The sequence below is a fragment of the Ascaphus truei genome, chromosome 3 (assembly GCF_040206685.1).
Source record: "Ascaphus truei isolate aAscTru1 chromosome 3, aAscTru1.hap1, whole genome shotgun sequence".
NCBI lineage: Eukaryota > Metazoa > Chordata > Amphibia > Anura > Ascaphidae > Ascaphus > Ascaphus truei.
The window spans coordinates 268,751,305-268,769,629 of record NC_134485.1 but is presented as its reverse complement, the minus strand read 5'-3'; the positions used below and the strand labels follow the sequence as shown (position 1 = coordinate 268,769,629).

The 18,325-nt window shown below is 39.4% G+C and overlaps 1 protein-coding gene across 1 annotated transcript in view; it reads left to right on the top strand.

Moving 5' to 3' along the window:
• The window catches only part of ITGBL1 (integrin subunit beta like 1), a 253,284-nt gene that overhangs the window by 80,208 nt on the left and 154,751 nt on the right, over positions 1 to 18,325 (top strand). The window contains exons 3-4 of the mRNA XM_075590762.1: positions 8,502 to 8,648; positions 14,229 to 14,351. Coding sequence (XP_075446877.1) covers positions 8,502 to 8,648; positions 14,229 to 14,351 — 270 coding nt within the window. The remainder of the gene's footprint in view (positions 1 to 8,501; positions 8,649 to 14,228; positions 14,352 to 18,325) is intronic.

Here is an 18,325-nt window from a genome sequence, read left to right as displayed (position 1 = left end):
TAAAACAGGTTTGGGACTGAGTGAGGGGAGTGATATAAAATCAGGATTCAATTTAGGAGCCTTGGATCTGTAAATTATATCCTTGCAAATGTGAAGGAGTTTGAGATTAAGTATCCCCCCAAACATGCAATTAATTACTTACAATAAACTATGTTTTGTTACAGGGTTGCATTTAAATCAGCTGTGTGTGAATCACCATCACATGGAAAATATCTGACAAAAACTGTAATCAGTGCTTTTTAAAAAAAAAAAAAAAAAAAAAGGAGGTGTCGGTAATCATATCTTGATAAATGTAAAATGCCTCTTCCACCCCAGAATGGGACATTTCGTTGCTGTCGTCTCTCCATAACAAAATCCAGGCCTGAGGGGCTAACGAAGCCAGGTCCTTTGAATTTGTGTCTCTTTTCCTCATGATGTTAACCCTGTCCACACTGGCTCAATGGACAGGATCAGTGGTGGCATATTAGGAGACTTTCTTAGGGTGTTGCCTCTTGTGCAATGGGTGTTATATCCAAAAGAGTTCGAGGAAGAGTGTAGTCAATCAGGCAAAATTAACAATTACAATATAAGTTTACATTTAAAATTCTTGAAACTACAGGACATCTATAGCATTATCCGAAACAGACAAATAATAGCAAAAAAGGTTACTGGGAAGAATAGATCCTGTATTCTTTGTGTATGGGGAAATAGTAATTCTACTCAAGTTTTTCTCTCTGTCCTGCTGCAGACAAATTTAGTAATTACAAATGTATACATTTCCAGCCATTTCCCAGCCTGGTGGCTAGTGTTCTAGGTCCAGGGTAGGAAGGGAGCGATGGTCTCAGGAACACCCCAGGAAAAGGAATAAAAAATAATGGTGCAGTACAATAACACAATATTGGAGTGATAGAATCTTGGCTCTGTATAAATGCCTACTTACAGCAGGTCAGTGTTCAAACAGCATAGATATACACTCCAATATTGTGTTATTGTACTGCACCATTATTTTTTATTATTTTTCCTAGGGTGTTCCTGAGACCATCGCTCCCTTCCTACCCTGGACCTATTATCTTGAAGGGAATTTGTACATATTCCCTGGAAGGTTGAGAATTATTTTTGGTTCACCTTACAATTCACTGTATACACTTTGCATCTTTATATATTTATATATCACATGTGTCACTATCACTGGTGTTTAGCGCCGCTCCAAGTCCCTTTGGTTCAGGCTAGGGGTCTAGGACATTTGGTGGCCGACCACTTCGTCGCTATGGGTGCCTTACCCTAAAACCCCTTACCCTAAGCCCTTACCCTAAACCCCCTTACATTAACCTCCTACCCTAACTGCTAAAACCCTTAAATTAACCCCTACCCTAACCACTAAAACCCTTAAATTAACCCCCTACCCTAAGTGCTAAAACCCCAAAAATTAACCCCCCACCCTAACCGCTGAAACCCTAAAATTAACCCCCTACCCTAACCGCTAAAAAAAACTTAAATTAACCCCCTAACTGCTAAAACTTAAATTAACCCCCTACCCTAACCAGTAAAACCTTTAAATTAACTGCCTACCCTAAACATTAATAAAACTTACCTTAGAAGCGGCCGCCACCGGGGATTCCAGCAGTAGATCAGCTGCGGCCGTGGCATGAGTCATGGAAAAGCGCCGGCGGCCATTTAGTCATGACAAAACGTCTGCAAATAAATGTCCCATTTGGGCATGCTATATAAACCAGCATTCATCCCTCCTTCTTGAGTGGCATTCTAATTTCCTTAGAATGATTCTTCCCAGACTGTACACAGCCTGATATTCTATGTAAGAGAACTGCCAACAAACACTATCTAATTCAGTGAACTCTCACCAACTCTTACCTGCATACACAGTTGACAAAGTGTATTGCTAAAAAATAAATAAAAAAAATGGCAGAACATGATATCCAAAAATGTTGTGTATTCAGGATAAATAAATCTAATACATATAACCAATTTTGATGCATATTCTTCCAACACAGTTTGTAGGAGAATTGTTTTGTAGTATGAGGCACCCTGTTAGATATAATCGTCTGTATTATTGTTTGCTTGCAAACTAAATGTCTTTCAACTTGTATAATTTGAAAAAAGGTGCTAGTAGATGTAATTAAAGGAATCATACTCCTATATTTAACAGTGAACCTAAGTGGACTGTGTAGTATAAGTTGATTAGTACTAAAATAAATTACACAGAAACATGTTCCTATGGCATGGGTACCATGAGAAATATATATATATACGCATTTGTGGAGTTGTCAGAACTATTTTCCATAGCCCTTTAAAAATGTTTGTATATATATATATATATATATATATATATATATATATATATATATATATATATACAAACATTTTTAAAGGGCTATGGAAAATAGTTCTGACAACTCCACAAATGCGTTCTCTCAAAGCGCATATAACAATTATAACTAGACAAAAGGCAGGAGTGTCAATATATTGTACATACACAAAAATAGGGTTAAAAATAAAAAACAAAGTATTTGAAAAAAATAGTTACAAAGAAATATATACAAAAAATTAAGATAAATCAAGTTCCTAAAAAAAGTAGAAAAATACAATACAATGGGTCTGACATACTGACCGCATTGAGACTCGACGTTTTGGGCTCAATAGAGGGATGGGTACTCTATAGCCCGATAAGTCCAATTCTAAGAAAAGGAAAACATGTCACTAAAGAAGACTTCATAGAAATGTTGTCAATGTGGTTTTATTGTGAGATAAACGATTCAATCCTTTACCAAGATCCAAGACAGGACCAAAATGTCGAAAAAACAATAAAACCACATTTTCAACATTTCTATCAAGTCCTCTACAGTGCCATGTTTTCCTTTTCTTAGGATTGCACTTACTGTAAGTGATTCTCTCTGACAGTGGATCTCTTATCTTGTCCGTGGCAGATACTTTATTAGTGCATCTATTCTGATCTATAATCTATAGCCCGAAACGTAGACTATCATTGTGGCTAGTATGTCAGACTTTATTTATTTTACATTATTATTACACTGCAAGTTTGCAGTAAGGAGAAGCCTGCATGGTTTCCTGTACTGATAAATTTGAATAGAAAATCACAAGTTGTTTGTTTTGTTAAGAAAATTAATACAATAAGGCCAAGATCCACAAAAGGGATAATGTTTTAGCATGCTTTTATTCCTATTCATACAGTATTAATGGAAGCTCAGGCATTCTAAACCTTAGCACCCTTTTGTGGATATGGCTCTAAGATGTTTAACCAGGATAGTTATAGTATGTTGGTTTTTCATACAGTATATTACATTACATACCATATTACTGTAGATGCCATTACAATTCTAGACATTGAGAGCCTGCAATTTCAGATTGCATTGCAGTGCAATTCCAATTCAGTACACAAAGGTCATTAGCTACAGTTACTGTAGTGGCCAGGATCTTAATTCTCTTTTAGGATGCATTGTTTACACGCTCTCCTGGTACTCCTGGTAGCCTATACTTCAGGGGTTTACCAATCTTACCACTCTGACAGGTAAAGATGTGTAAAAACATAAATAGAAAAATAGGGAATTTTAAAATTAATTAAACTTTTAATGGGAAGTGATATACTGATAGCATATGGAGACACTGAAATAGGAGTGAGTGAGATATTTCTAGCTGTTTGTTTTTACACAGATTACATGAGAAAATTCTGAGGTAAGGGAATTCTAATAGATGAGCGAAACCCATGACCTTTGAATGCCCTATTCTCCTTCCCCATCCTCCCTTAATAAACGACACAGATGCATATAAAAAGCCACACCATATATTGGGTACAAAGCCCACAAATTTTATTCAACTTCAAACATATAAACATTATATATATATATATAACCCGTGAACTGAACCGTACCAGACTACCTGTGGCTGAGTCTTGAGCCCACATATACACGTGACTCATGACTCCCTCTGTTGACTGGATAACCAGCTCAGTCACTGTGATTATATATACCGACTGGGCATTACGCGTTCTGCACAAAACTCCCCAGGGCAATAGCCCACCATCTGCCATAGGAACCAGTCTAGCATCCCCCACCGCATGGGAGGATATTTAAGGCATTAAATTAGTCTCAACCTCCCACATACACCAATTCAGCTTCAAGGACGTCTTGCAAGCCCACGTTGAAGATGTCCACACCCACTTCAGACAAGTGCACCCCATCTTGCCTTAAATAGGCCCACATCTGGCTCCTCCAACTCCCTGTGCCAGACAACACCAACTCATTTCCTTAACAATTCTCACTATTGCTAAGCATGCACCAGCTTAACACAATCGCCCTGACGTTCCTAGCCCCCCTCCAGCATAACCTAGGCACCTCTTCCGATCACACATTTTCTATACCTGGAAATAACACCATCAATTGCCCCAAATCTGCTTCATATCACAAATTAACTCTAGCGTCAACCGCTGACACATGTCGGTATCCCGCACATGCAAAACCAGAGCATCACGGTACCCAAACTGCTGCCTGTTATTAAGGACATTGGGGAGGACATATGTCCACCGCATAGCCCTCTTCTCCAACCATGTTACCCTAGCGATGTCCACGTGGAGGCTGAGGTGGGTCCTGTATGGCCGGACAGCAGCCTTTCTAGCAGCCCAAAAGATTTATGAATCACCATATATATGCAGACAACACCAGGACATGCACCTGTAACAAAATCATACATTTAAAATGTTCTAAAACAACAACTGAAGTCTAACATAGCTTACAAACCTCCTAGACTCCCACCTGCCTCTCCTCTTAATTATGTCCTCACCAAAGCCAAGCCTAGATGCCTCTGTTGCCACCCCACCCCATTACCGAAATAATGTGACCCATATGCTGCCGCATCGGCACCCAGCTTTACTAAACATAACCGGAAATTGCTACAAAATTGGAAATTAGCTAAAGGAAACCCATTCCTATGCAACAGATTATGACCCGGCACTGCAGGATGGACTGTCTTGTAATCCCACAGCACTCTTAAAGGGTGGATCGGCACCACAGCTATGGCCCGATATAAAGTACAGCCATGTCACTTTACCTATCTATGAAGGACAACCAGGAATTTCTTGCATCTACGGAAGATGATGTACAGTTAAGTTTTAGAGAATTATGTGTCCTACAGGACATGAATGAGTTACTCAATGAACACACTAATACACCTGACAATTCTCCACTTATGGGCAGACAAGCCTCAGGGTTCCAAAACAAGTCCACATTTTGCCCTAAACACATGAAAGGCAACTGCTTGGCAACTTTTGAGAAACTCATAGAATGTGATTTATTCTTTTTATCTAGGGGTTACACATTTCACACACTCCTTCTACAGCACAAAATTGATAATTTAATAACAGGTGAAAAAAAAGCATTAGACACTATCACAAATAACACCTCTTTGGTGATAAAAAAGTGCTGATAAAGGGGGTGCTATAGTCATCCTTAATTAGACAGATTACAAACATGTGGCACTCCTTCAGTTAAGTGACACATCCCCCTACTCAATCTTACGTGGAGATCCTACAGCCCCCTTTTTAAGGGAACTTAAAGCCCTGTTAGAAGAGGGTTCCATTTTGTGAGTGTTGGACGCAAATAAATTGGAGTTTCTCTATGAGGCCTATCCCATGGTCCCGATTTTTCACCATCTCCCAAAGATCCAAAAGATGTTGGTATCCCCTTCTGGGAGGCCAATAGTCTCTAGTAGTGGATCTTTGGGAGATGGTGTATAGAGATACTTGGATCATTATCTATAGAGTATTGTCCATGAGCTGCTCTTGTATATCAAAGATAGTGGGAATCTTCATGTACAATTAAATTCCATATATAAAAAAAAGGAAGCACAAAAAGGAAAAACACACAGTCAGTCAAATATCATTAAAACTTTTATAAATTGACTAAATAAAACTCACATAGTAAAAATAGGATCCTCATAGACCCAAGCATCCACAAAACAAAAGCACTAATGGGGGTTCCCATAACCAAAACCCACGGATCTAAAGATGAAAAAACAGTCCAGGGATATTGCTAGATGTTACACAGCTTACATAAGGTAGAGACCGCACCCCATGCGAGGCTAAGGAATGACCACAGCTGGTTGAGCTCTCGTCGTCACGTCTGCTCTCCGCTGCGTGATGGCGTCACCTCTACGAGTTTTGCGTCATATGACGCATCTTCAGGAAGGATGTCTTGAGCATGGTTGGGGGGGGGGAAAGGAATTATATTTGGCTCACGATGGATGTAACATCCTTGTATACAATCATAGCACACCATCATGGGATGGCAGCTGTCAGGTTTTATTTAGAACACTCTCACTTATCACTTGCACAGAGCACTTTTATTTTGGATGCCATACACCTTTTACTCACTCACAACTATTTTTTTGTTTGATAGGGTTTTCTATTTCCAAACACGTGGGACCCCCTCCTATGCCAAACTTTTTTTGGTGGGAGACGGTCCACGTGTTTGGAGATGGAAACCCCTTCAGACAGCCCATCTCTTTTTATAAACGCATATAGATGATCTTATTTTTATTTTGGGTGGTGACACTGATACACTTTTATTATTTATTGATTATCTCAATAATAATGACTTAAACTTACGATTCACTCACAATTATCACCCTCATCACATCCATTATTTAGATTTGTATTTGTTTATCAATATGCACATGACTATCAACACAGATGTGTTCCGCAAATGCAACTCTGGAAACACATTTTTGAGGGCAGACAGCTGCCATCCCAAACCCTTATTGAAGGGGATCCCAAAGGGATAGCTGATCCGACTTAAAAGAATTTGTTTGAATAATGATGACTTCCTCAAACAGTCTCAGTATCTGTTAGCTCGCTTTGAAGCCAGGGGCTTCGCAGCTTATAATCTCAGAAAGTCATTTGAAGGGGTTAAGGCCATGGACAGAACAGTGTTGTTACAAAATAAGCAGATGTCATGGTGTTCCCCCCACCCCCAATCACAGAAAGAACCCTGCTGGGCCCTGTCAGCTCCCGCCTCCCTTATGTTGATTCCTGAGAGTCCCTACTACAGTGCACATGCTTATTAAACCAATTCCCACCTCCCACACACTTATTAACACACACACACACACATACTGCCTGCACTCAGAGTGTGTCTGGAGGATCAGTGGGTGGTGATGAGTTGTTTCCTGTCTAAGACTGGAGGTGGGGGAGGTGGCTGCTGACACAGCGAGGAAACAGCTGGAGACATAGTGTGGAGCCCTGCCCCTGCCTTGCTGCTTCCTCCTATAGTAGCATGCAGGGGAAGGAATAAGCAGCTTCACTGGCTGTCCTTGGTTGGTTGAGAGGCTGCTCAGCCTATCACTGAGGGGTAGGGATGAGCAGCTTCACTGCTTTCTCCTATACGCCTTGTCCATCGAGAGGACCACCCAGAGTTACCGGGCCTGGGACACCCCTCCCCCCTCCCTGGTCGATGGCCCTGTAGGCACGCACAAACGCAAATACATTTGAGAGTTCCATACATCTAATTTACGTTGAAAGTGTCATTTTGCAACATAGGTCCATAGCTGGGAAAAACTTTCTTCAGTTACTGCCAGCATAACATTTTCAAGACAAATAAGTTTACGGATGTGTCTACTAAATGAAAACAAAATGAGGAACAAGGAACTAACATTAGAAGTGGCTTCCCCCTAGTGCTTGAAATTAGTTTTTAAAAAAAAAGTACTTACTGTATACTGTGTCTGACGTTTAAAATAAATTAATTAATTAAAAACACTCTAAGTTGATATAAAATTGGGGAAAAGATATTATGATCATATTTTATAAAGATGTATGCAATTGTAATGCTTAGAAGTTAAAAGGGAGTGAGTCTTTCAAAAATAGATCCATTATTCTTAAAAGAAAATGTACAGCAAATAAAAATACCGCTTGTGAGCACAGTCACGTCTCACCATTATCTCAAATCATAAAGTGCTTCCACTCCAGCCAGCGATTCTGGGTAATGACATGCAAATGTGCATTCTCAGAGAGTCACTTTTACTTCTTATCCATTTTACACAAGTAATAGACTTGGAGACATTAGAGCTCCTTATACATTTCTTTGCACAGTCATCTGTATGCAATTACGCAGGAACCTTTGTGTGTTTTTCCCCTTGGGATAACATTTATGTGCTCTCCATTTTAACATGGACCCCTAAAAGCGCATGCCTGCCATGTTACACAGCTTTTCAGCATAAAGAAATATGGAACTAAATTAAAATACTTTATGATGGTACTCTGAGATTGTAATTAAAAAATGGAGGGGACACCTTACACCCTACTACCATCACACTTCGACCACTGGTTTGCCCGCTTTAAAGTCAGTGATGTGACTATTGTACTATTGCTACTCCCATTCACAATTATCCAGCTCCAGCACTGAGTTTACACATGCATTTTGATTATGTCATGGTCAAGGATAAGAGCAAGTGACAAGATACAAAGAATAATATGTATATATGTTTCTTTAAATCTCCAGGACATGGTAAATGTGACTGTGGAAAGTGTCGGTGTGATGCTGGCTGGTCTGGGGAAGCCTGTCAGTACCCAACTACTTGTGACCTGACACGGAAGCAAAGCAACGAGATGTGCAAGAATTCTCAAGGCGTCATGTGTTCTAATGCAGGTTTGGATTCCTTTTCTTCTTGAAAACATTAAGATTTGATTTCTAAGGCTGCAGCCCCGTGGGCGCTTACCGCGCTCATGCTTGAGAGCAGTGACATCACCAGCTCTCCAAGCATGAGCGCCGGGTGTCCTGGCTATTTTGCAAGCGCGCGCGTGAGGGCATTGGGGGCTTGTTGAGCGCGCTTCAAATTCTCTTTTTTTTTTTGTCTCCCCAAGCGCCAAGCTTGGGAGAGCGTATGAGCGCACGTGCACCGCGTGAGCGGGGACGGGACAATTTAAAATTGCAGAAACTAAACTCGGCAAGCGCTGCGCGCTCAGCACGCTCAGCACTAGCGTGGCCATAGCCTTACTTACCACAAACTTTCATATGTGTTATTATCATTTAAAGGTTTTGGGAGACTAGTGCAGAATGTACTTTTATTTTAAATGCCAAATTACTACAGAAGTTATTTCTGTACATATTATTCTAAAAAGTAAATTGAGACACTGTAATTTAATAAGAAAAGTAACCATGCTGAGCTTTTTCCTTGGAAACTGACATGAATTCCAGCTGTGCATAATGTTATTTTTTTCACTCAAAAGATGCAGCGAGAACATTTTTAAAATATATTATGCAAATAACCAGATACGATATGCACAGGTCCTTGACACATTTGAAAGGACTCATTTAAAAACATCCACTTGTTTTTACCATTAATAACTATTTTAGTGAGATATATGTTGCCAAGGTTTCTTACACTGTATATTGACAATTTATTTATTCTCAAGGAAGCCGCCAAACCGTGCCCGACTAAAACTAGAACATAGACTTTCTAAGTACATTGATACATAATGAAAAATTCAAAGTGTTTCACAACTATGACATGCTTACAAAATGTAATCAATTCCTAAAAAAACAATAAAGTGACCAGCAAACAGGATATATGAGGTTGTTTATCAAAGTCCCGCCAATGCAAAACTGATGTCATAATGCTTGACTTCAGTTTTTTTTTTCCTTCAGAAATATTGTTCTGCTTTTTGTGCGTCGCTATCAGTCAGACTTTGATAAATAATCCCTTGTAAATACGTTTGAGTTGTTGTTTGTTTAATTTTAATTGATAATCTGAACCAAATAAGATACCTCCAATACTGAAAGAAACCTTAAAGCCCATTGACTTGAATGGTTACTTGAAAGTCTCTTCCAGTGCCGAAAAGTGTCATATGGAAGAAGACTTTTTAGTAAATATGGCCCATTGTATGGATAAACTGCACGCACAAACCCTCTCATCTAAATATGATTTTCTAGCTACATTTCTTCACAGCAACTAAATAGTTCTTAAATTGTATATTGCAATAGGTATACAGTACTGATGCAGCAGCCGTTATTCGAACACTTCACGCGTCATGTACATCTGAATCACGATTTGAAAGCGCGGGATGAATTCCAGCCTCCCCGCACTAGAATTCGAGCGCGGCGAGTGCATAAAAACGAATTTTAGTGTTCTGGCTATAAAAAACATGAAATTGACACAGTAGCACAGTACTGTACACATTAAAATTCATCCATTTTATTGCAAACAAAGAAGCAGAATCCATGAAATTCAAACAAAACATCCGCGATAAGCGCGGGTGCCTGGGGCGATTGGCCGCGTTCATGCTGCGTGGGGAACAGCAGAGAACCCAAAATCGGCGCCGTGATGTGTTCGAAATAACAGCCGCTGCATCAGTATACTGTATGTGTATAATGGTGAAATGCAAGGTTGCAGACCTGTCTAAATAATGCAAATGAGCATACAGTAATATTTCCAATTGCTATATGCGTTACTGTAGAGGGTTTTTGTCACTCACCATAACTTAACTAAGTATGGTAAAACCTATCCCATGCTTCATTTTGCAAAGCCAGTATAACCAACCCCACACTGAGGAGACCCATTAAGGTTGAAACAGCTGTCTGTGGGTGGGTTTACTGGCTATGGATCTTAACCCAGACTGTGCTCAAAAGCTGTGCACTGCAGCAACCATAAGCTTATAGGGGACCATGTTTTATGGTTTTGAAGCAAAAGGCGGAACTGTGTGCTCATTTGCATGTCATTTCCCAGAATCCCTTGCTGCAGTGGAAGCACTGAATGCTCGGTGATAATGGTGAAAGGCAGGGTTGCAGACCTACTGTAATAAAAGAAAAGGGAATAGTTGCGCCAACTGTATTAGGTAAATGGTGAAATTCAGTCCCACACAAAATGGAGTCCTGCAGCCAGAGTTTCTTAGAGGTGATTCACCAGCCTCTATAGGTAACAGTCACAAAAGGAAAGGGATCCACCGGCGCGTGGTTCCACTTGTAACTCCGGGACACATGCAATAATAAACAGAAAAGAGGGACCACAATCAGGGGTAGTTAAAACAATGAATCATATAAGTAGGTTTTCAGTAGGAACACACTTACATTAGACAATAGTTCTCCAATAAGGATTAGGGAGACTTTTTGATGATACCTCAAATTAGGGAAGAGAAGGGAAATATAGTATAACACTGTTTTATTAACAAATAAGTTTAAAAGAGATTGGAAACTCACAAACGGCCAAAAAGTTATAGCTTCTTCATTTTGCGAAACGCGTCTGACAAACTTTGGGCATCACAGGCCACCGTACTGAGGAGTTAGAGCTTCATCCAGCTAGAGAGGTAGAGGCGGGAGCTGCGGCAGGGAGAATAGCAAACGGGAGGAACCTGGTCTGTGCACGAGCACCAGGAGACCCCCTGCTGCTAATACATCTCTGCAAAACCACCTTACCAGCTGGAGCGGAACCCACACCGACTGCCAGAGACTCTGGAGGAGGGTCTGTGGAGTCTGGATGCACTTCTTCTCATTGTCATAACTTTTTGGCCGTTTGTGAGTTTCCAATCTCTTTTAAACTTATTTGTTAATAAAACGGTGTTATACTATATTTCCCTTCTCTTCCCCAATTTGAGGTATCATCAAGAAGTCTCCCTTATCCTTATTGGAGAACTATTGTCTAATGTAAGTGTGTTCCTACTGAAAACCTACTTATATGATTCATTGTTTTAACTACCCCTGATTGTGTTGCACAAAATGACCTTTTCTAATTTAGTTAATTTAGGCTGTGCGTAAAGTTTGACTGTTTAGAACTATTTCTTGCTGTGGCAATATTATTATAGTCATGTTAGCACTATTTTCGTATTGCACTATATTCATCAGAAAATATTGTATCACCTGTAATGCAGATCCCTCTGTCAATGAGGCTAGGAACTTAATTAACTATAGGAAATATTTAATTAGAGCAGGAAGTTATTAATTAGTCTTGGGAAATATTTCATTTGCTCTAGGTTCGTAATTAATTAGAGAAGCTATCTTAAAACAAAAATAGGTTGTCATCTCTGACACTCAGTGGAGAAAATGTGCTCAATATTAGAGGTCATTGTTATAAATGTAGGAGGTTATGCTCTAAAGTGCATTAGTGCCAATCGGTTACTAATGCACGGTAACTGCCATTGACTTGAATGGGAGATTGCATGCATTATTGCCTCATCCACACTAACGCACTTCAGAGCATAACTCCCTAAGTGTGTGGGATTGGCTCTTTCATGTAGTTACACTGCTACAAACTACTTGCCTGCAGTTACACTTTTACAAAGTTGCAAATTTCATTAACAAATGTATACTTATTTCCTTATATTTATTTTCCCCAGGAGACACTAGTGTGTACTGTATAAGTATATTTCCTAAGTACCAGTTTCTGAATGCAAAATCTATCAAAATTTATTTCCCAACAAAAATAAAATTAATTGTAATATGATTCTGCAATACCTAATCCATGATACATTTGTTTTGTGTTACATGTTTGAGTAAAAAATATATATATTTGAAAATTCAACACAAAAGAGACCTTGGTCATACAGTACTGATACAACCACGAGTATCCAAACACTTGCCTGGGAAAATCTGGGGCAATACCCCAGTAATGCTGCAACATTTCTGCAGACAAACTAATGCCCCATTGGATTAACACAACAGGGGTCCCTGGCAGTCCCTATCAAACTGAATGAGACTGCCAGGGACCCCCGCTGTGTTAATCCGATGGGCCATTAGTCTGTTTGCAGAAATGTCACAGAAATGTTGCAGCATTACTGGGAGATTGCCCCAGATTTTCAATGGCAAGTGTTTGGATACTCGTTGCTGCATCTGTACGTGACAATAAGTATATTAAAAAAGCATTAAAAAAAATACTGTTATACAAAATATTTAGATTAAAAATCTCAACTTTTCTTGGTGCAAAATTTATTTTAAGTGTTACATGTATTTATTTGGCTTAGCATATCAGTAATTTACCTCATCAAGCATCTCATTCATCTTAGACATTAACACAGTGTAGGCAGTATATGTACTGAAAAAATACTGTTCTTAAAAACTCACACTGGATGTACTGGAGTTTATATATACAGATATATATCTGATTCTGGGGGTCTGTAAAAGTTTAAAACGTCCATGTGACATAATAGGTAATTCCAAATCCCTGAGACAGAATTTATGATTTAGGGGAAAATTCCATATAGAATGTGGCAGTTCTTCTTACTATATAGAATGTATCCCTTCGTGTCTGATGTTCTAAGTGACTGTGAGCCTTGTAATTCATCCAATACACTGGGATAAGGTAAAGGAACTGAATTTGGAATCTCAGCTATAATATAAAGATAAATATGTTACAAATGTATCAGAAATTATTGCTCACGATAACACAATGCGTTTCTGCTGTTGTGTAATGAAATAATGAAAAATGATGGCACCACTTTTAATAAACACCGGTTTAGCAAAGCAGAAAGTGAATTACATTTTTAAACAAATGGGTAGAAAAAAAATTGTGCTAAGTTTGGATAAGAATCAGAGATCCTACTCTGCATCATCCCTCCTGATTGCCTAATACAAGATGTCTAACATACAGATGTATCAGGCGTTATTGCGCGCCAGCGGGTACACTACCATGTTAGCCCAGTCCCTTTTTCGCGCATTGGCTAATTCAGGCAACGATGGTGTATGCTCAAACTGAATTGTTGTGTGTGTCCTACTGCAATGCGCTAGCAGGAGCATTAACGTCTGCTACATCTGTAAACTGTGCTTTCTCTAGCTATATAAAACAGCTGCAAAATGATTCTATAAAACCATACCGATCATGTGATTTTATGATGATTTTAAAGTGACCAGGATCCATAACTTCAATAAATAGTAGATGGAAAAGTATAACTTTGCTTAAAGTTCATGGCGGACAATAAAGGGCAGTGATTAATATGACATGTTTTTATGTCATTTTTTTTAATATAGGAAAATGTATGTCCAAGGAATAAGTATTATTATTATATTAAAATTATATGTATATCGTTTAATTTAAATTGCATCCCCACGTTTACAATAGATTAAAAACATCAAAAAAGAATGCTAGTCGCAGAAATACGGTAAACTCTTCTTTGTACATCATTCTGTAAACTGTATAAACTAAGTATACTTTTTAGAGTAACAGTATCAACTGGTCTCCATGACAAGAAGGGTTATCAGACTGACAGGTTTTTGTTAATGTTTTTTGTTTCATTTTTGCAGGCACGTGCCAATGTGGAAGATGTAAATGTGAGAATTCAGAACATAATGGGCTGATATATGGAAAATATTGTGAATGTGATGATGGGGAGTGTATTGATGATGAAACAGAAGAAATATGTGGAGGTATGTTCACTACTTGTATGTGACCCACAGTAAATTATATTCCAATGCTTTAACACTTTTTAATTGCTATTTGAGTATTTCACCATTTTGCTATTATGGTATTTATTTTATAGTCCATTCGGATGTACAGTATTCCTAATGTATCCTTCACAATAGAGTAATTCTGCCAAGAGATTCTGATTTTTCCAGACAGGAGGATTCACAATAGGAAACAAGTTCTAGACTGGTTCTGAATTATGTGATTTTAAGTAATATGTGGATACTAATTCTTATGTAATGATTAATTAATGACTTTGTTTGTTACTAGTTCAATATTTGTGAGTAACTTCAAAATCAGAGTTTAACAAATTTCACATTTACTTCTTTTCTATTCTTTACCAACCTCAGTTAATTTTATGAATACGATACAACTATGGTGATCGTTAATAAACATGTTTAATAAGCTCCACTACCGAACACAGTTCATGTTTGTCCAGTCAGGCTTTGCCTGCTATAGTTGTGACAGTAAATATTACTATCTGCAACTGTCAATGCTGTGTGTTGTGTGGCAGTTTTGTCACCGGCTAGCTCTATGGTGCCAACGTCTCAGGGGGAGAGGAAGAGCAAATTAAAATGGGGTACTATTCTTACCCCCAGATGAAGAAATGCTAACAAAGGGCTGTACTGTGATAGGGTAAACTGAGCTCTTTAGTTTTGGTCTGCAGTCAGTCTAGGCGTGGGGTCATGATAGACTGAAAACAGGAAGGTCTCAGTTGGTCCTGCAGTCATGCTGGTTTCAAAATGTACTGGCACTTGCCTTTCCTTTGAGCATATTCAGCAAGAATGAGAGGTGGGTATCTAAGACACGGGCAACCAAGGAACTACATATCTATTGCTCATGCATTTTGCGCTCTGGAGAGGGCACTTCAGCTCTGCTTATTATTAAGTGAAGATAGTACCTGAAGGGGTACTTCATTAAGGAGATAAAAGAGTGGGTATTCCAGAAGAATCTTCTGATAAGCTTAGGACTACTTCACTGAGCCCCTGTCAGTCCCATGCTCCCTTTGGTAGTCTTCTGACCACTTGCCAGGCTTAAATCAACACCTACTGCTGTAACTGCTGCTGATATCCTGCTTCAGCCCACCTCCCAAGGTCTTAGCACTCCTATAGGACTGTCACAGGACTATCTAAGAACTGGAAGTGAGAACACACCACCAAACGAAAAATATCTAAAGCTTAAACTAACTAGGTACTTGGCTATTTATACCATGGGACAAATTCAAGAAAAATGTAGAGAGCAAAAACAACATCCACACTACTTTCATAGATTTGATTAAGGCCATTGATTTTGTCAGCAGATAATACTTTTATTTAAACTATTGGAAAACATTGGCTACTTAAAATAGTTGCCACTTTTCATGATGGTATACACTTACAGTAATACCCTCAATTTTGCCATATCCGAGGCCTTTGAAATTTGAAGCGTATTTAAGCAGAGGTGGGGTTTTTGCTCCTACATTATTTGGAATGTGTTTATGTCTTTTCTAGTATATGCAATTGATTCTTCTACTTCACCTACACATACAAAAACTATTTAATCTTGCATGCTTTCAAGCTGAGACTAAAGTGTGTTCAGTTCTTAACAGTGACCTGTTTGTCGACAGTGCTGCCTTGATTGTTCACACCGAACAAGATCTGCAAAAGCCCTTCCATAATTTTTCACTTGCCTGCCAAAAGTTTGGTCTTAACATAAGTCATGGCTCAGGGTATTAAAACACCACTGTTCATTACCATAGGTGGCAATGTATTAGATGTTGGGAACAAATTAATCTACCTTGGCTCAACTGCCACTGGCAATCTGTCATTAGAAGCCAAACTAAACATCTGCATCATGAGCAAATAATTGATTATGAAATAACAAAAACTTTAAAATCAACACCAAAATCAGAGTATAACAGGCCTTTGTCATCAGCCCTCTCTTAAATGTCAGTGAATCCTGGCCAACATACTCTAGTCAACAAAAGCAAATTAATGTTCAAGTGAAGTGGCATTGAGAAAGGCCAGCAGGCCGAAAGGGTGTGTGTTTCTATGGCACAATAAATTCTTTATGATTGAAAATCTGCAGTGCCCTTGTCCATCTATAGCACATGACTATTGAATTCCACTTGAGAGTTACAGTCGCAAATATTTCTAACATTTGAGGGTGGTTTGGTGCAGAGACATATTTTTCCTTTTCTCTCTTTTCTCAAGTGAAGTGACATTGGAAAAGGCCTATAGGCCGAAACGTTGTGTGTTTCTATGGCACAATAAATTCTTTATGATTGAAAATCTGCCGTGCCCTTGTCCAACTATATCTATATTAGAACTTATTTTTACTATTTTTTGGTGTGCAGCAAACATTCTGATTTTTGCATTCAATAGTCATGCCCATATATGCTCCTGGATGTTATCTTATTAACAGCCTAATTTCTATTGTCTCTTGAGGCAGACAGTTGCCAACACACAACACATGAACACGGTTACAGAACTCTATAGAATGTCAACATTAAGAAATTACATATTGTAATTCCACCATCTCGTTGCGGGGTCTTTTGTCCCATATTCAAAGCAGGAAACTCTATAGTTCGTTGAACAGGGTTTTATTTACAGGGGATACAACAAAACAGCAACCAAACAAAATGCCTAGCTCCTCTTAGAGCACTAACTAACACCCTTGCTAACTACCGGCTGGAGGGCTAAGCCCCTTACCTACAACAATATCAAAACAGTCATATGCAGGTAATTTTACCTGCTGGCTCCCAGATCTCTCCTGAATGGTATAATGGGGCAAAAGTCCAAGCCTTGTCCCAGGCACATCCTTCTGGTCAGCTTAATTCCCTGTGGCTCACCTAGTTCATGGCTGCACAGTTCCTGCAGTTCCCAGGCACACCCTTCTGGGCAGTCCCCACAGTCTCTTGCCCTGTCTCTCAGCAGGTTCTGGAACAGGTAGCCAGACCAACCAGTCTCCTCCTCATTGGGGAAAGTCTTTCTCTACCCCTCTCTGGGGAAAGCAGTCTTTCTTTGTAATCAATCTCTGTGTGCAGCCCTCTTGTTTGCATTTTCCACCTCCTGTTCAATCAGGAGTGCTGCTTGATGGTTAGTTGCAGCTACTGCTAACTTCTCCAAGGGAGGGTAACTCACTGTAGGCTGGAAGTTACACTAGCTGCACCACTCCAGCCCATACAGAGACAGCTACTGTATCACGATATTTACTTAGAGATTTATTAAACAAATCCTACTAATACCAGACACTAAAAACTGTCTTTTTAAAGTATAGCTGGCATATCTCATCTCCTGCCTTATCCAATAGAAAGCCAGATGGGCCAGGTGCAGGGCCTGCACATGCCCCCATATTAACTCCTCACAACTGGGGAAAAGGGAGTCTGGCAGATTATCTTTCAAATGGTTTCACCAGAGACCAGAACCAGGAAACCCTTGTGTTGCCCGTCTCAGTCCCTACTTCACTTAAACCACAGTATGAATGTGCCAATTGTGGTAAAGTCGGACATGAGGACCAGGACTGCCCCTCAATCGACTATTCGTTTGTGTATGTATCTGGGACAGACAGTGCAACTTTGGGGGATTTGCATGTACCTGTCCAAGGGAATGGGGTGCACTTTAAGGGAATGGTAGACTCTGGAGCTGAGAGGACTAGAAGACTAAAGGAGAATAAGTCAATGAATAACAATCCTGTGTATGTAAATTGTGTTCATAGAAAGATTTGGCTTACCCTAAAATGGTTTAACTCTTCCCCAGTTCATTTTAAAAAGGCCAAGGCAGAAAAATGGTGGGATAGCTCAATTGCATCCACTAGAAAAATGTCTAAATAGGAGACCAACCCTGAAGCAGGCACCGTTGGGGGAAAGAGCATTTAATGTCCAACACCACAATCCTAGGCAGAAGACTAAGCTACAAGGAGTGCCTCTGGGAGAGCTGCTATCATCCAGGGAGGAGGC